This window comes from Setaria viridis, chromosome 3 (assembly GCF_005286985.2).
Source record: "Setaria viridis chromosome 3, Setaria_viridis_v4.0, whole genome shotgun sequence".
Lineage (NCBI taxonomy): Eukaryota > Viridiplantae > Streptophyta > Magnoliopsida > Poales > Poaceae > Setaria > Setaria viridis.
The window spans coordinates 21,730,181-21,749,942 of record NC_048265.2 but is presented as its reverse complement, the minus strand read 5'-3'; the positions used below and the strand labels follow the sequence as shown (position 1 = coordinate 21,749,942).

The 19,762-nt window shown below is 43.9% G+C and overlaps 1 protein-coding gene, 1 non-coding gene and 1 pseudogene across 2 annotated transcripts; 1 reads left to right on the top strand and 2 right to left on the bottom strand.

Annotated features, from left to right (window-relative positions):
* Positions 1-8,357: 8,357 nt before the first annotated feature.
* LOC140222189 (putative disease resistance protein RGA3) lies at positions 8,358-16,115 on the top strand (annotated as a pseudogene).
* On the bottom strand, positions 12,188-12,326 carry LOC117851121 (small nucleolar RNA Z247). Its single transcript, XR_004639482.1, has one exon. It is a non-coding gene; the product is annotated as a small nucleolar RNA Z247 (small nucleolar RNA).
* A 2,271-nt stretch (positions 16,116-18,386) lies between the features above and the next one.
* LOC117847306 (probable calcium-binding protein CML10) lies at positions 18,387-19,409 on the bottom strand. The gene has a single exon (XM_034728494.2). It carries the CDS (start codon positions 19,248-19,250, stop codon positions 18,630-18,632), a length of 621 nt encoding a protein of 206 aa, XP_034584385.1. The 5' UTR covers positions 19,251-19,409; the 3' UTR covers positions 18,387-18,629.
* Positions 19,410-19,762: the final 353 nt, after the last annotated feature.

The following is a 19,762-nucleotide window of genomic DNA, read 5'->3' as shown; positions in this document are numbered from 1 at the left end:
GTTGTTGTTCATGGTGTTGGCACGGTCGATCTAAAGTTTATTTCAAAAAGACCGTGCTACTGAAGAACATGCAGCATGTCCCCTCAATAAATAAAAATCTTGTTAGCAGATCCCTTCTGTGTAAGGATGGTTTTAAGTTGGTATTTGAGTCGAACAAGTGTGTTGTGCCTAAGTTTGGTTCCTTTGTTGGTAAAGGATATGTGATGGTTTGTTTCGCTTGTCCATGTCGGACTCTTGTAATAAAGTTGTGAATCATGTGTGTAATGATGATGATGAATCAAATATTTGGCATTCACAATTTTGTCATGTTAATTTTGATTGTATGTTGCGGCTAGCTAATTTGAGTTTAATTTCGAAATTCACTTTGGTCAAAAATTCTAAGTGTCAGGTGTGTATGCAATCTAAGCAACCCCGCAACCCTCACAAGGCTGCCGAGGTGAGGATCTTGGCACATTTAGAATTAGTTTATTCAGACTTATGTGAAATGAATGGTGTGTTAACTAAAGGTGGAAAGAGATAATTCATAACTTTGATAGATGATTCTACTAGATACTGCTATGTGTACTTGCTTAAAATGAAACATGAGGCATTTAAGTTTTTCAAGATCTATAAGGCCAAAGTTGAAAATCAACTTGAGAGGAAGATAAAAACATGTTCGATCGGATCGAGGTGGAGAGTATTTCTCTAATGAGTTCAATTTGTTTTGTGGGGAACATGGCAACATTCATGAGAAAACACCACCTTATTCCCCTGAGTCAAATGGAGTGGTTGAAAGAAATAAATGCACTCTAACTGAGATGGCTAACGCCATGTTAGAAACAGCCGGACATTCTTGGGAATGGTGGGGTGAAGCCATGTTGACTCTTGTCATACTCTTAATAGAGTTCCTATGAAAAATAAAGAGAATACACCATTCGAGGAATGGGAAAATAAAAGATTAATGAATGGTGGGGTGAAGCCATGTTGATTCTTGTCATACTCTTAACAGAGTTCCTATGAAAAATAAAGAGAATACACCATTCGAGGAATGGGAAAATAAAAGATTAACACTCTCATACTTGTGTACTTGGGGATGCTTGGCAAAGGTTAATGTACCAATTGCTAAGAAACGCAAGCTCAGACCGAAAACAGTTGATTGTGTCTTTCTAGGCTATGTTTTTCATAGTTTCGGATATAGATTCTTGATAATAAAATCTGGAGTACCGGACATGCATGTTGGTACAATCATGGAGTCCAGAGATGTCATATTCTTTGAGAGCATTTTTCCTATGAAAGAAACATCTAGTAGTTTTAGTCATGAATTTGTTAATTCCCCTGAAAATAATGATATAGTACTACAATTTGAAAAACTACATGAGAAAAAACATGAGAAGGTTGACAATGAAGGGACTTGAAAGAGTAAGAGATGAAGGACTGAAAAGTCTTTTAGTGATGACTTCATTAGGTACCTTGTAGATGACACTAGATGACACTCCAAAAACCATTGCTGAGGCTTATGGATCTCCTGATGCTGACTATTGGAAGGAAGCAATCAGAAGTTGTGGGGGTTGCCCCTAAAAAGGGACCCCGAATGTCATTTGTATCATTCTCTGGATCTGTAGATGATACGAGCATTTCTCACAAAAAGTATCACATCCATACTTCGTACAACTTTTATTGATAATTTACATAAGGTTGAAAAATAGAAAACACACTACTAATGATATAAGAGGGGTTGTAGCATCAACCTTAATTATACAGTGGAGTCCTACGTAGCAATCCCAAGCCAACAGGCGGTTTGGCTCCTATGGGAGATCCTCAGGATCCTCGTCCTCTTCAGCGGCAACTTCTTCTTCCTCTGGAGTAAGAAAGGAATAGCAAGTAAGAGTGAGTACCAAACAATAGGTACCCAGCAAATCCTATAGTTGTTGTACTATTTCATGCAGGGTTTCAAGGAATAGCTGCTAGTTTTACCTAAGAGCTAATTTTATGCACAGTGTATAAGGTTGCAACATTTGAAAAGGATGTAATGCAAGTATTTATAAGTTGTTGGTCCTGGAGGGGAATCTACCTCCCTACATGTCCCCAAGTTTTAAGAGCATCAGGATCCGTCAAGGATTACCTGAGCTGGCCTTTGCCTTATTTCTAGACACATCCCAGGACAAGCCTGAATCTCTCTTTCCTTTATGAAATTGGTCATGACTAATCAATGGAAGCTTTAGCTATGTGAGCTCTTGACGAGAGCCTCGGCTATTTGAATAGTTTTATAACTCTGCGCAGAGGTGTACACTTTACCCGTGTTGGTTCAGAGCAAGCTATTCATCAAACACTTAAAGAAACAACACACAAATGGTAAACAAAACTCTCTAAGGTTTGTATTTCTCCAGAAATGTGAACCCTTGTACAGTAGGGGTGCCTCCCCTTTTATAGGGAGGCCAACCAACTTTTACATAACGAATTTACCCTCATTCAACCACTACATTCCAAGAATATGTTGTACATTTTGATAAACAAAGAGTCCTAATCCAATTTGTACACCCTAACCAGGTCATGCTATTCATGCCACCCGGGTCACGTTCGCAGCGTGACCCTAATCCTCCACACCTCCGCGAAAGTGATCTTGAATGGACCTTGAACTTTGGACAGCGAATGTGCTCATGACCTCCACCTCCCTTCGCCCGATTTGCCGAATAACTTCGCTCCGCGCCCTCCAGCACGAGAACCTGCAAACACGATCAAAACAATTTGCCTGCACCCTCGCAGGCGAGGTGACGAAGGTAAGAAAGGAAACGAGGTTGTTAGCTTTGAGCGATGGTGAAGATCATTTTGATTATCATTGTGACGATCCAATTCTCTAAAGCGGCGTGCAAGGGTGACGTTGACAATCCAAATCTAGATCCCCAACAGTAGCCCCTCGGGGGTGAGGTCCAACTCCAGTGGGCCAAACCCTCAAAATATCATTTGATCTCGATCAAGGATTGAAAACATCTCCCCTGCTCGTTGGATTGGATCTCTCTATGAAGGTAGTTAAATGACTATTTTGCCCTTGCTTTTTTACTGTTGAGCACGATTACCGAAACAGTGCCTTCCTATGCTTATAAATAGATGGGGGTGCGGTAACTTTTCTGCACCCTTGTTTCGACAACGACCCTTGCTGATTTCTTTCTTTGTGCTTTGAGATTCGTGTGTCCCTTTCGATTCCTCCCTTCTTGACTCTGCGAAGGTGATTTTCTTTACCTATGCTACTGTAACATCTGATTTAAATTTAATGTTCTCTTATATGTTCTACCTTTCCTTGAATATAGTGGCTCGTGTTAAGATTAATGCTAGACTAATGTCTGAAGAAGAACTAGCTGCTGCCAATCTGGTTATTCCAGAAGCTGAAGAAAATGTCGCGGCAAATCCGATGAACCCGGAGATCGAACTGCCTCCAAGTGGAGACGATGACTTGGGCGGCTCTCAGCACAACCGCGAAGGTAACAGCTCATTTGATGGGGAATCGTCCATTGGGAAAAATAGTGATTCTGATGGTGAGGGTGACACTGCTGAGGGTGCAGAGGAAGAGGAAGGCGAGGATCTCGATAACGTGGAGGTTGATGTGAATGATCTGGTTGCGGAGGTTCCCACCAGCTGCTTTTTTGGTCATTCTTTGGTTAGCCAAAATGATATCGATTTTTATGTTGAGAAAGGTTATTTCAATGTTGGAGATTGCCGACCACCAGGAGACGAAGATGTCCTAGCTCCTGAGCCTAACGAATCTGTGGTCTTTTGGGACTTCTTTGTTGCCGGGCTGAGGTTTCTGCTAGAAAAATCTTTTGCCAGGCTGACGAAGATTCGCATTTGTCAGTTGACTCCCAAGTCTATCCCACAGATCCTGAAGTATTTTTGGTGGAGTCATTCTTTTGGAGGTAAAATAGATGCTGAATCTTTCGCTCGCCATTTTGAATTGCATCTCCAAAAGAAACACCTCATGGTTGGCGAGGAAGAATTTGAGGCGCAGTATCGATGCTGAACCTTCTGGACATGACGGTTAGGTCAAAACATAGTGCCAGTTGCCCTCGCTCCGAGCCAAAAAAATAAGTGGTCAAACAAATGGGATTCTTATTGGTTCTATGCAACCATTCCTGTTGTTGTTGGAAAATATTCTAAGGGCAAAGAAATTTTGGAGCATCCTTTGGCTTGCAAGATCAAAGACATGGAATTGGAATTTGCGCCCACTTTTAGACGTCGAGGCTGCTCTTCACCTGCGAGATTTGCTTATTTCCAAGCCAGTCAAGTTGTTTCTAGTCGAGATGCCATCGAGGAGTTTTTGGCTGCTGGCATCTGGCCCTCGCACCATGGTTGGAAACCGACTACCTTTGTTAAGAAAAAGATCCCCTATACAGACCTTGAAGTTAAATTTCTGAAATTTGGTGTTAAGAAACCAGATGGTGTGTCAGATGCAGAGTTCGTAGCTGAAATTGAGAGGCAAGTTGTTCTCCTGATTAGCAACTATTCACTGAAGGAACATGAGGCTGCGATGTTGGCTTTGAAACACGGTGCACGAATTAATCGGGTATTTGATGAGATGAAACTTTCTTACAAGCCGCGTCCGCATCCTGGTGGGTCTGCGAAGAAAATGGTTTTGTCGGGGGAACGTTGGCTCTCAAATTCCTAAGGTTAAGAAAAAAGCTTTTCTAAGAAGAAAAAGGTAGACGTTGCGGGGTCATCAGCTGTTTCCAAATCAACAAAGGTTGTGACAGCAATGTAGAAACGGAAAAGAGAACTGGAAACAGCCGGTGCTGCCAAGCAACGTAAGATAATTCCCAACGCACGACCAAGTGTTGAGAGTTCACCCTCGCTCCAGGTACTTGAAACCATAGTGTTGTTGCCGAGCAGCACGGGACTAAACATGGATTTTCACCGGGCGTTAAGGTAACACCCTCGCCCGAGCCTGCAGATGCTCCTCAAGATAGTTTGGTAGGAACTGATGCTCTTGAAAGCAAAATTGGTCAGCATCACGGCTTGGTTGCTGAATACTATCAGCACCTGGAGGACACGAATATCAATTTCGAGGCCAAAATGCCTAGTACCTCCGCTTCTGCCTTTGCTAGGATGGCTGACATCTTGGATCAAGACGAAAGCATGATTTATTTAGATGAGGATCCAATTGACTGTGATAAAGATGCGGTTGTTTCTAGCCAAGCCTTGATGCCCAAGTCATGCGAGGCTAAGCATGTTGTTTGTTCGTCCAATAAACTACCTCTTAATTTGTCTCCTGTGCTAAATGCTCAAGAGAGTGAAGGCAATGAGACCTTACCCCCAAGATTGATGCCGAAGGGAATCCTCTTACATCCAAGACTGACGAAGATTTTACCTTTCCTAAGGTTCATGAGATTCCCTGCCAATGGTAAAGGGATTTTCTCTCCCCCTAAAGATGATTACCTTAGACTTGTACCCGGTGTTACCTTGTGTTTTTGTTGTGTATTCAATTTGACATGCTATTAAATTGTCTTGCTTGCGCAGATGGTGAACTGTTGCTCGCGCTTTGCTTTCCTTGAGTCAACTTGACTCAGATGAACTGAGATTGGTTAAAGACGTGAGCTCATTTGAAACAAGTGTTGAAAAAGGGGATTCCTTCAAAGTCATTCGAGCTGTTGACTCTGGTGAGGCTAACGCTAAAATTCCACAATATCAATTTTTTTATTCGAAAGGTTAACACCTTAGCTAATGACATTTTTATTATTTGTTTTTTGTTTTGCTTATAAAGAAAATTCTATCGATTTCCTTTTGACAGCTTTTGAGTCAAGAATCAAGGGTCTCAGCGGACTTGAGCTTTGCTCATTGATGACCACGTTCGCAATGAAAGAAGTGATCGCTGGAAAACTTGGTTGTGAAAAAGTTTTGAACAAGATGGAAGACCTGCGCATTGAGAAAACAGATCTCACTGCCGAGGTGCAGAAGCTAAAGGATCAAATTGCTCAAATGGAAGCGAACAATAAAGACCTCTCTGCTGAGGTTAAGTCTTTGACCTTGTGTAATCAGCAGCAAGAGATAGCTCTTGATAACCTTCACGCGATGATTGAGAAAGATGCGGAGTGCTTTCACGAGGTTCACAAAGAGCTTGATACCATCAAGATGACTGCCACCGCGCAAACTAGAGATTGGTGACTAAAAATAAAATTATTTCTGAGCTAAGGCAAGTCAATGCTTCCCAGGAGAAAATTCTAGAGGAAAATGAGTCCAGGATTTGGCAATGGGGCCTTCATATAAACCATCAATATCGCGACACTCTTAACCAGTTTGGTGCTGAACCACAGCCTTTCCCTGCAACCGGAAATACTGGAAAGCTCTTTCAATGGCTGGCAGATGAATTGAAATTCTTGCCAGGGATTTTATCCAAGGTTGGCGATTATGTTGTGGGTACGAGTGTCGAATCCCTGATTCAGATTCTCGAGGGCAAGGGCTACAATCACTTCAAAAAATTTGGCTCACGCGGTTACAAGTTTTCGAACCACTCCGAAATCCTAGTCCTTAGCCGTAATGTCGATACCGTGTCTAAGTTATTTCTCAGGGAGTTCTGGATTAAAAGTGGCTGCGAAGGTGCTCGTAAAAAAGCTGTTGACCATCTTGGAAAGGTAATTTTTCTCTGTTACTCTTTTCTTCTTTGCAATTTTGAGGATGCTTTGAAATATCTTTTGATGCTATGAGGTTATTTCCTCATAGTTCTATCTTGGCCGGGCAAAACAAATGATGGAGATTCGCAAGCTTCAACCGCTTCATGGAGATTCTGCTACTCAAGGCCTCTATACTCCTCCACTTCAATGGCCGGCCCAGAACCCAGCCATCAATCTGCTGCTGCGGAGGTGTTGTCCTCAGTGTCCGCTGCTCCTGAGACTGTGAAACCATCAGCATCGTCCATGTCTGAGGAGCCTCAGGATTCCCAGCCCCAAGAATCGTTGTTGCCCGATGCTCGACCTCAAGACCCGCCCTCAACTGAAGAGGAGTCGAAGGTGTAAAGAATGCTTACGCCTGATAAACTTGTTGTTGACCGGAAAGACTTGTATTTATTTTGTTGTAAATATTGACTATGACGTAGGTTCCATGTGATGGAACTGTGTGTGAAATAATTCCCAAAACATTTTGCCGAGAAGGCTTGTGTGTCAGCGGTCATTCTTGGACGGTTTATCATGCTAAGTACCCAGATAAATCTTTTGACGATTTTTGGCGTTTTTGTTGTTCTTATTATCCATTGCGCAGCTATGCACTACGTCACTTGCTCAATTCTACTGGTGGTGAACGGGTTAGTCGATCCCAGGCACCAGATTTTTAATCGTGTGCTGCGGAGGTTAAGATCGAAAACAAGTGCCCCCAGGATAAAGAATATTGTTTTGTATTAGATGCTTTTGTTCCTAGCACAGCCCCTAGTCGTGTGGGCTGTGTAATCGAACTTCCCTTTTGAATTGTAAACTTTTGATTTTCTTCAAGTCTCGATCACTTTTGGAATAGGTTTTTTTGCAAAAAAACATCCCCCCCTCCCGCCTTCAGGAAGTGATAGAGATGCAGAGGAAAATGTTTCCTTGTAATCTTTGATAATTGAACATAGCCTATGATGGATTCATTTAGCTGAAAGCCTTCGCAAGTCTAACTCTTGTGTGTCAAAATGGCAACCTTTAGGTTGCTTTCGACGTTAATTTCTTTCTTTTACTTTCTAGTTGGTTTTTGATGATCGCGATATCTTTCTTTGACACCTTCGCATGTGATGTACCTCTCATTAACATAAAAGTAAATTCGTTTGATTTCTTTGACACCTTATGTGAAGCCTCTTTCTTATTTTTTTTTCTTATAGAAAGATGACAAGACTCGCGTCACAAGCGCGTTCCTTTACACCTCGTGCAAAGGTGTTTTCTTATCTCTTTCTCTTATAGAAAAATGATAAGACTTGCGTCATAGGCGCGTTCTTTTGCACCTCGTGTGAACGTGTTTTCTTATCTCTTTCTCTTATAGAAAAATGATAAGACTTGCGTCACAAGCACATTCTTTTAACACATCGTGCGTAGGTGTTTTTTTCAAACAGAAAAGTAAGGTTATCGCGTCACAGGCGCATTCTCTTTGACACCCCATGCGAAGGTGTTCTCCAACAAAAAAGTAAAGTTATCCCGTCATGGGAGCATTCTTGAACACAGTTTCAGGGGGAATTTCGTTACTTCATAATGTAAATATTTACACCAAAATTGCCTCAATAGAAAACCTCACCTCCAATGTGGAACCCACTATGAGGAAAAGTGTACGACCCGTTTTGGTGAAATGTAAATTTGCGAGAATGTAAAATTACGCCGCCCAGGGATCCGATTGCGTTTATAACTCCACGCTACCGGCCCTGCGCTATTATATTTCTTCATATTCCTATAGTTGCTGAGCTTTGATCCATGGCTCAGTTACTCTCTGCTCTTTTGCCTGGCGAGTCTCTTTCCACAGAGTTTATCTTCATTGGTAGCATTCAACAGAGGCGTCAGAAGTTGCATAACTTGCTGCTTGCCATCAACCAAGTGGTTTCTGATGCCAAGGAACAAGCATACAAGAAGCCTGCTGTGAAATCCTGGATCGCTCAGCTAAAGTTGGCTGCCTGTGATGCTGATAACGCCCTTGATGAGCTGCGTTACGAGGCACTCCACCGTGAGGCACTTCGTCATGGCCATAAGATAAATGGTGATGTAAGGGGCTTCTTCTCTCCTCATTATAATCCTTTGCTATTTACCTACAAGATAGGAAAGAGGCTCCAACAGATAGTGGACGGATTGATGAACTTGTTCGACAAATGAATCAGTTTAGATTCAGCATACATCCTTCCATGCCAATGGATGAGAGAATGCGGACACATTCATATGTTGATGAGCAAGTTGTTATTAGAAGGGAGGGAGGTAGAAAGAAAATAGTGCAAATGCTGCTTGTAAAAGAAATAATGGTAATTGTGCCTACTCAGGCTAGCGCACAGTTTCATGTTATATATGGGGAATTGCTCCAACAATATTGTGGTATTTTGTACTATCTTCTAATGATAATGGCGTGCCATCTTGACAGGATAACTTTTCTAAAGCTGCTAAAGGAGTAGGAGAAGACTTACAATTTGTCATGCCAACTCTCTTCAACACATCTGAAGCATAATTTGTTTGTGACAATATAATGCCTCCCTGAGTTGGTTTGACTTCAATGCCAAGGAAATAATTTAGATTACCCAAATCTTTAAGAGCAAAGTTAGCTCGAAGATCTGTAAGCAAGGCTGAAATTACATCCATGAAGGACCCTGTTACTATGATATCATCAACATATATGAGTATAAATATGGTTGTGTTTGACTTGGTGTAAATAAATAGTGACGCATCAAACTTGGATGCTCTAAACCTAAGATCAAGTAATTTTGAACTCAACCGTGAATATTAGGCCCTAGGAGCTTGTTTCAACCCATAAATAGCTTTATCTAGCTTGCAAACATAGTTTGGAAATTTTGCGTCCTCAAAGCCTGGAGGTTGTCTCATGTAAACCTCTTCCTCAAGAACACCATGAAGAAACGCATTCTGAACATCTAGCTGCCTCAAACACCAACCTCTTGAGATGGCTATAGTGAGTACAAGCCGAACAGTAGCTATCTTCACAACAGGACTAAAACTATCTTCATAATCAATACGATATCTTTGTTTGAATCCTTTAGCAACCAATCTTGCTTTATAATGATCTATAATTCCATCAGCTTTCCGTTTCAATTTATACACCCATTTACAATCAATGAGATTGTTACCTTTAGAAGGAGGAACCAAATGCCAAGTCTTGTTTTTGTGAAGCGCCATAAGCTCCTCTTCCATTGCTTTTGTCCATCTGTGATCCCCAAGTGCTTCCTGTAGAGTATGTGGCTCTCCTGTAGACAAGAAGAACCCATATCTAATAGTCCCATCAGTATATTGCTTTTATTTAACAATGCCACTTTGAGATCTGGTCCTAGGAGGAGGAATATTTGGTGTTGGATAGGAAACAAACTCAGATTCCGAAGTTACACCCGGAGTAGTATTCGCAGAAGATCCCGGAGGGAGAATCTTCGCTGAGTCCAAGGCAGATGCGGGCGAGGTGCTAGCTCCATGCGATGTCTTGGGGCGTGGTGTGCTCCCCACCAATCGCGGCTCGCCAGGCACTGCGCGGCCTGCGCTGGGCACGTGACTCGGCTCGCCCGCCTATTGTGGCTCGCTACACGGCTTGTCGGGCGAAGACGGCGCGGCACATGAAGACGGTGCTATGCGTGATTGTGTCTGGCGAACAAGCGACGCAGGGAGATCTGCCTGGGAGTCAGGACCCGCATGTGCTGGCGAATCTCCTCCAATTTCAGTGCCGGTCAGATTATTATTGTATGGAGAACCTCCAATTTCTTGCCGGTTTTGAGCAATCCAAGCACTGTTTGGTGCCAAATTTTCTCCAGATTCTTCCTGCACATGTGACAGCACTAGAACCATGGTTTGGGTTATGATCATCAGTAGTATTAGCATTACAACTTACATCCCCTGAGCTATTATTCAAAAGATGATCCGGTAAAAGAAGAATTTCTTGATGAAGACGAGCACTAGCATTTTCATGGAGAGTTTCAAAAGGAAAAATAGATTCATCAAAGATTACAACAAGAGAGATATACACACACCTAGTAGGAATATCAAGACACTTGAATCCTTTGTGAATAGAGCTATAATCAAGAAAGGCACATCTTTTTGAGTGGAAGGCAAGTTTTCTCGTATTGAAAGGCCTAAGATTCGGCCAACATGCACATCCAAAGACACGAAGAGACGCATAGTTGAGTTTTTCTTGAAGAAGGAGCTCTACTGGCGTGTGGTAATTGATGACTTTGCTAGGCAAAAGATTAATCAAATAAGTAGCGGTTAGGAAAGCTTCATTCCAAAATTTCAGGGGCATTGAAGCGTTAGCAAGAAGAGCAAGCCCAACCTCTACTATATGCCTATATTTTCTTTCTGCAAAACCATTTTTTGGTGAGCATGAGGACATGAAACTCGATGGGAGATGTCAATTTTCTGGAAGAAGGAATGCAATCCCTCATACTCTCCTCCCCAATCCATTTGCATGGATAGAATCTTCCTATCAAACTTGCGCTCAACAAGGTTTTGGAAATTATGGAAGACTTGAAAAAATTTAGACTTCTTTCGAAGCAAATAGATCCATGTATATTTACTATAGTCATCGATGTAGCTTACATAATATGTGTGTCTACCAACAGATTCTGGAGCTGGACCCCACACGTCAGAATGGATCAATTGGAGAGGAAAAGTAGACACATTATTGGAATTTGCATAAGGTAGTTGATGGCTCTTGGCTCTTTGACAAGGATCACAAACTAAATTATTACTAGTATCATCTAGAAATGACAACTTATTGTTCTTCAAAACATGCCTAACAATAGAGAAAGATGGATGACCCAAACGACTATGCCATCTATACATGGACGACTTATTAACTCCAAACGCTACTTTATTTGTGCTTGCTTCAAAAGAACTGGAAACTAAGGGATAAAGGCCTCCTTCACACCTGCCTTGATGAAGAGTTTTCTTCATTGCCCGGTCCTTCATGAGGAAAAAATTTGGATGAAATTCAAGGAAAATATTATTATTAGAGGCAAGACGATGAATTGAAGCAAGACTTTTATGAGCGCTAGGAACATGCAAAATATTTTTCAATAAAAGATTGCGAGCTGGGGTATGTGAAGTTGAATGACCAATACTTCTAATTTTCATACTTGAACCATTCGCTGTGTGTATTTGATCTTGACCACCATACTTGTCATGTACCGTCATCTTGTCCAATTCCCTAGTAATATGATCAGTCGCACCACTGTCCATATACCAGTTAGTGTCAACACCATATGTGGCCAAGCTTGATTTGTTGTTATTTGATGGCTGAAAATCTTCTTCAAACCGGTGCCAACATTCAATAGCAGTGTGATTTGTCCTGCTACATATCTGACACCGAGGTCTGCTTGACTGTCCTCCAGACTTGAAATTACTGTTAGTGGAGTTGCTGGTGGTTGAAAAGTTGTTGCGCCCTCCAGCACGGTCGCTTGACCCTCACCCACAGTTTCCACCGCGACCACGAGGGTTGAAGCCTCCTCGACCTCTAGAAGCTGAATTTGCTGACGATTGATAGTGACCTCCTAAACGTTGATCAAACATATCCAGCCGCATCTCATTAGCCATAATTTGAGCATAGAGATCATCGATAGAGATTGGATCTGACTGACCCAAAACAAAAGAAACAATGGGATTATATTCAAAATCAAGACCATTCAGAATAAAGGATATCATCTCATCATTGTCGATAGGCTTCCCCGCAGCAGCAATTTCATCTCCGATAGCCTTCATCTTGTTGAAGTACGTCGCGATGTTCATGCTTCCCTTCTTGAGGCTTGCAAGTTGCATCCGTAGATTGGTTACTCGTGGACATGATTGTGCCAAGTACATGTCTTCTAATACCGTCCAAACTTCGGACGACGATGTCAACGTAGCTACCTGCGCCAACACTGTGGACAACATGTAGTTGACAAGATGGCCGAGTACTTGCTGGTCCTGCACCAACCAGATCTCGTACGCCGGGTTGGAGATGATGTTCTTCTCATCATCTTGAATTGTTTTCGGTGGTGCCGGGATGAGCCGTCAAGGATGCCAAGAAGACAAGCACCCCTGATCGGCAACAACACCTGAGCCTTCCAAAGGATGAAGTTCTCTCGCGTGAGCTTCTCGGAGACGGGCGGCCCGAGAGCACTTGATGACGACGACGAGGAACTGGAAGCCATAGCTGCGGCAGCTTAGATGTATTTTGAGGAAGTAGCTCTGATTTCCATGAAAGAAATAATAGTAATTGGGTGAACGTGGCTGCCTACTCAGGCTAGCGCACGGTTTCGTGTTATATATGGGGAATTCCCAACAGATTACAGAGTTTGATTACAATGTGTGACACAAGATATAGTTGGTTTAAACCTCCTCTATCTATACAATATCTATCTGTAAAATAAGATTTAACCAACATATCTATGTGTCCAATACCACCTCGTTCATTTGACGTGTTCACATAAAATTCTTTTACAAGAACCGAAACCTATCCTTTAACAGCTTGGTGCCGAGAGTGAGAAATTGTCCATTTCTTGTATTGTCGGGATAGGAGGATTGGGCAAGATAACTCTGGCACAGCTGATCTTCAATGATGACGAGGCTAAAAAGGGTTTCCAAAAGCATTTGTGGGTTTGTGTATCTGAGAAGTTCAGGGTCCCAGATATTGTGAAGAAGGTTATTGATTCTGCAATTGGGTATGATTGTGGGTTGAAGAATGATAACATGGAGTTGCTACAGCAGCGCCTCCGGGAAGAATTGAGCCGAAAGAGGTCTTCTTGTATTGAATGATGTTTGGAATAAATATGTTGAGAAATGGGATGCTCTAAGAATACTATTTGGTTCATGTGGTGTGGGGAGTGCAATAATTGTGACAACCCGAGATTTGGAAGTTGCATCTATCATGGGAACAGTAGAGCCATTCTTGCTGGAACCCCTCAGTGAACAAGATTCTTGGACTTTATTCAGTAGAAGAGCATTCGGCATGAGTCAGTTGGAGTCTTCTGATCTTATTAGGATCGGTAATAAAATTGCTTGCAAGTGTCAAGGAGTTCCATTAGCTCTCAAGAGTATTGGGGGCTTGATGAGTACAAAACTTGAGATAAGTGATTGGTTTACCATCCTTGAAAGCAATACTTGGGAGGATGAGGAAAACCCAATACGTGCAGCATTAATGCTGAGCTATAAACATTTTCCATCTCACATGAAGCAGTGTTTTGTTTTTTTTGTGCTGTATTCCCCAAGGATTATGAGATTAATAAGTTGGAAGTGATACACCTTTGGATAGCAAATGGATTTATTCCATCTGAAAGGACATCTGATCTGGAAGCAAAAGGCCATGCTATCTTTTCACAGCTAGTTTGGAGATCCTTTTTCCAAGATGTTAAGTCGTGGGTCTTTGGGAAAGGAATACTATGCGTACAATGAAAGGAAAACATTTTCGTTGGGAAAGGAAAACTATGGGTACCATGATGTGGTAACATTCAAAATTCATGATCTGATGCATGATCTTGCAGTAGTAATAAGTGGTAATGAGAGTTTTGTGCTTGCAAAAACTTTCTGACATTAAAAAAAATCCAGAGGACATCCATCATCTGGCTTACCCTCATCCTCACAAGATTGATTTAGCAGTGCAGCATTGTCGAATCATCCGTAGTATGTTTTCTTTGTGTAAGAATCTTGTGACTAGTGACCCACATCCTAATTTCACAATTTCCACTTTGAGGGTGCTTGGTCTTCACATACATCAGAGTAAAGCATTTTCGTTTGAGCTGGCATTCATGAAGCACTTGAGATACCTAGATTTATCTTTCAGCCGCATAAAAGCAATACCTGAAGCGACAAGTGCACTATATAATTTACAAGTATTGATGCTCAATGGCTGCAGTAATCTGATTCAGCTACCAGAGGGCATGAAATATATTGTCAATCTTCGCCATGTTTACCTTGACAAATGTAGCAGTTTAATGTGCATGCCAGCTGGTCTTGGCCAACTCAGTTCCTTACAAACACTTACCATGTACATAGTTGGGGATGATCCTGACCGTGGTATCAAGGAGATCAGAAATTTAAAACTCTGTGGCAAGCTACAGATATATGGTTTGATGAGACTAACTAATCCATTAGAGGCCAGAGAAGCTGATCTTGAGACTAAAACAAATATTGAGCAGCTGAAATTTTGCTGGGGTACACGTACATCTCGGCACACACAAGTACGCATGTCTAAAGATTTGCACGTGGATGTTTCTAAGGAAGTCTTTGAAGCTCTGAAACTTCACGGCAATTTGAAAGTTCTAGAAATAAATCAGTATTTAGGGACACAGTTCCCAAGGTGGATGACAAACAACATGACCTTGCATAAACTTGTTGAGCTCACTTTGATTGGTTGTGCAAACTGAACTAGTATTCCGTCAGTGTGGGAGCTTCCGTGTCTAGAGGTCCTTCAGCTAGAATTGATGGGTAATTTGGCATACCTGTGCAGCAGTTTAATTTGGCTGTGCAAACTTGTTGAAGAAGAGTGCAGTCACTCTCTACAGATATTCCCCAAATTAAAGTTATTGGCTTTGGAGAAGATGGAACTCTTAGAGAGGTGGAAGGAAACTGATGTGGGGGTAGTATCATCAGTTGCTTTTCCATTGCTTGATGCAGTGAAAATTGTGGACTGCCCTAAGTTGACAGCTCTACCTAAGGTTCCAGTACTCAAATCCTTGATCGTGAAAGGAAATAAAGCACTCCTTCATAGAGCAGCAGGTTTAACAACATTTATCATCCCTTTCTCTTGTTGCAAGTCATTTAAGTTCAGCAACATGACATGATCTTGGCCAGAGTGAGGAAAGCCATGATACTAGTGAGAATAAAAAGTTCACGGGTTTATCACCTGCCCCACTCTCGGTTGATCCCTCTGAGTATGAGGGCCCGTGCAATTTGGAATCCTTGGACATTAGTGACTGCCCCAACTTAGTGTCGTTTCCAACATGCTTTGCCTGTCTAAAAGTTCTTATTATCTGGGGAAGTTCTAAACTCGAGTCTATACCTGCCAAATTGGATTGCCATAACACGTTAAAACTATTGGTAGTTGGTAAATGCCCAAGCTTGAAGTCCATGAATGATATGCAGTGTCTTTCAAACCTACGAAGCCTTGAATTGGCAGACTGTGCCAGCCTGCCATCATTGCCTGAAGGGATGCATGATCTGGTAGCACTCACGTTCGTAGATATTTCGGACTGTCCGGCCATGGATGCTTTACCTGAAGGTCTCCTGCAGAGGCTGCCTAGCCTAGAAAGTTTCACCGTTCTTAACTACCCTGCACTGGTAAGAAAATGCAAACCCGGAGGAGATTACTGGGACAGAGTGAGGGACATCCCTGAATTAGTAGTGACTGACGAGGCAAGTGTCCAGCAGCACTCTGCTTGGCAACATGCAGCCAGAGCCCTCGTCTCTGCATGCTCAAATGCTTGGTACAAAATATTATTTTGTGGCCAGCAGCTAGACAACCTCCTCTCCTAAGCGCTAAGGTGCACGCTACCCTCCTTCCTTCCTATGTGAATATCATCCTTTGCCGCTTTTCTGTCAAGTTCGAGATCTTAATAACCTGGATGTTACATACAATCATTTCTTGGTCTTGTTTCTTTTACAGACATCAACCATATGTATTGCATCAATCTGTTTACACTTGGCAGCTATGCGGACGAGCTGCTTCTGTGTCTACTTGGAATCCCTGATGGCAGATGACTCCCTCCTGCGTAACTCCGCTGCAAGTATATTTTTAAATTTTCGTTTTAAAAAAAGTATTTTGTAAATTTGTACGGGGTGCCATGCACGTAAATTTTCGATTGGATCAAGTGCCATTTGTCACAGGCTACTTACGTTACTTCTTGCCGTTGGTTTGATATCTCGAGGAACATCTGGCAAAGAAAAGGCGGTGCAAGGAGAAAGCTAAGGTGTGCTCTCCGCTGCAGTTCTCATTGCCTTTCACATATATTTCTCTTACATGATCATAATTTTCTTTACGCTCGCTCCTAGCATATGCAGAGGTGGCGCGCGCTGTTCTACAAACTCGTGCTGGACTTGGAAGTTTGGAAGAATTTCCTGTTGGCGGATTGCTTGTCAGAACGGTGATGCCAAATCCTCTGTTTTGCACCAGACAACATATTGCTCTGTCAGAATTACGATTTTTCATGCTCGGCAAACAATTGAAGAAGAATGGCACCCGAAGTTTGTATGAAAAGAATTACCGAAAGAACAAAAGCATCACCGCGGTAAGCTGCAAACCTCTGGAAGTGCCAAACAGAAGTAACCAGGATCGAGGCATAACCTCTGGTAAGCATTCTACACAACAACGTAGCCGGTAACCTTTTGCATATCCATCTGACTAAGGATGCCAAAAGGGCAGGCAAAAGCTTGCGACACCGCCTCTCACAGGTAGGAATTCGAACCTGGGGTAATGGTACCAGGTGAACATGTTACAAACTTTTGCAGACTTTCCAGCCTACCAGCAGAAAGCTACCGACAAACCTGGTGCACAGAAGTCATTTGTAGAACAAATATACTACTCTGGACTTGCTTCAGGAAATGGACATGCCATTGCACTGGTCAAGAATATAACACTACCCATGCCATGCAAATTTCGCCGGTGGTTCCTGTTCCTTGGTTAAGTTTCCGATCCCCGTTTCTTCATGCTCTCCTTTCTTAGGACTCATGGTCTGAAAAGTTACCATACATTCACATTCGCACACCGCAGTGACTTGACTTCAGTATGCTCCAGAAGCTGAATCTCTGAATAAAATTGGGCGTTAAAAGGCATGGCTTGTCATCCTCACCTAAGGGCGACAAACAAAACATCCCTTTCGATTGATCTTCACGAGCTCCGTCTTGTTCATGAAAGCCCGAGGCGCCTGATTGATCATGCTATGTACTAGCATCTGGATCATCCCGGACACATGAGTTCCCCGTGCTCGCTGGGGCATGTAGGACAGGTTTGCCTCGTGGGATAACTGTTCTGGCACATGATCTGATTGCCATTCATTCGGCCACATGGTGTAGATTGTGATCTGATGGTGTTCCTGCCAAAAGGCATTTTGATTTTTTTTCCCCTTTTGCCTAATAACTTACAAACCCACAACAGGATACAATTTCAGTGAGAAGATAAAATTCATGTGTCCTGGATTCCGACACGAACTTGATACTAGTATCAAAATTGTTTGTTTGATCCTATCCGTTTTCTTGGATCATCCTCCGCTCGACGTCCTCGTCATCGCACTGTCACCGGTCAGATCTAATCAGAGTATATAATACACATAATCTGCTGGCGCGTCCGAGTTTAGAATTTCAGTTTATTCCAACTTGGCCAATTTCATCTGTTCTTTTAACCTTTGGTGGAGATAGCAAGTTTGGGCTACCATTACTGGTCCTTATTTAAGTTAAACCATGCCCTTGTAAGCCGGTTGTTTTCACGAAAGGAACTTTGAGGAACACCCAAGGGGATCAACAAGGGGTCGTTTTCCTCCTTTCCTGTTGTCACCACTTTTCTCAAAGCCACGGGGCCGATACATCAGTGGAATAGTTCACATGAAGCCTGCTAGGTTTCTCTCTCTAACTGAATGTAACTCGAGCTTTCCAATCAAAAGAGAAACAAAAAGAGTTGTGGTAATTGTGAAATTAAGCAGAAGATCGTCCTTTGTCATATGAACGAAATGCACTCGTAATCTCACAAGTCGCCAAAGTTAACAAAACTCAAAAACCCCATGAGACGCAAACTGAAAAATTGAAAGCCGCAAGTTTGAACTGAAATTGGACAATCCATTAAGCCTCCATACAATGGATGATGCACATTTGCAATATATGCATATATACACAAAACCAATCGTGCTTTTTATCCGTGTAATATGGACCTACTAATTACTACTTTGGTGATAATCTCTTGTCGCTGTTATGGGGTATGTACAATAAAACGAATCGAATTTGTGAGAGCAGAGCATTGCAGAGCCGAAGCAGGGCAGGTTCCGTCGCCACTGCCTTGCCCTAAGAATAGGCGATCCTGCCGAAGCTTCCTCCGGCGGCCATCATGAGCTTGAACTCGTCGAAGGACACGAGCCCGTCGCCGTTCTTGTCGACGCCCTGGATCATGCGCCGGCACTGCGCGACGGTGGCGGCCTCCCCGATCCCCCTGAGGACGCGCGCGAGCTCGGCGGGGGTGATGAGGCCGTTGCCGTCGGCGTCGAAGACCATGAAGGCGTGGCGCAGGTCCTCCTCGACGGCGGCGGCGTCGGCGTCGGCGGAGCGCACGAGCGCGGCGAACTCGGGCAGGCTGATGCAGCCGTCGCCGTCCGCGTCCGCCTCCTCCATCATGCGGGACACCTCGTCGTCGGTGGCCGCGTGGCCCACGCTCTCGAAGAGCGCCGCCAGCTCGGAGCGCGAGATCTGGCCGTCGCCGTCCGCGTCGAACTTGCGGAAGATGCGCTCCATCTCGTCCTGCTCCCGCGGGGCCCCCGCCGCGTTCCTCGGGGACGGGGAGGAGGAGGAGGGCGGCGCGCTGGCGGCCGCGGAGGAGGAGCGGGGCGAGGAGGACGTGCCCGCGCGGAAGCTGCCACCGCCGCCGGCGCGCTTGCCGCTGCGGGAGAAGAAGGAGCGGACCTTGCCCATGGCGCTGGTGCCTGGTGTTGGTGTCGCGCGCGCAGGGAAAGAAGAAGAAAGATGTCGCTGGTGGCGATTGATGCCTTGCTTGTTGCGATGCCTTGAAGCTAGGAAGCACTCGTATGATCGTAGCTGCTGCTCGCCGATGATGGAGGGGAAAGCTGAGGCGGAGGCGCGCGGGGATTTATAGGCGGGAATACGGGATCCCGGGGACCGGACGCGGTTACGGCGGTTGCTTTCCATTCCAACAAGTCTTCCAACCCAACCCAGGCCAGGCGGGCGCCGCGCGGGCAATTACGACGCGTGGGCGGTGAGGGGAGGGAGGCGGCTGGCAGGTGGGCCAGCCGCGTCGCAGCGCCGAACTTGCGGGAGGCCAGCCAGAGCCAGGCTCGGCCTCGTGCTCGGCGGTGCTGCGCGTCCCTCGCGGCGGGATGAGAACGAGCCCGGCGCGGATAGGGCTGCCAGCCGTGGCGCGAAGCGTCCCGGTTTTGCGGCGGCGCCGCGGAGATTTTCGCAGCGCC

Excerpts from the sequence above, each read along its gene's own strand:
- LOC117847306 (XM_034728494.2), bottom strand. The coding sequence starts at position 19,250 with ATGGGCAAGGTCCGCTCCTTCTTCTCCCGCAGCGGCAAGCGCGCCGGC.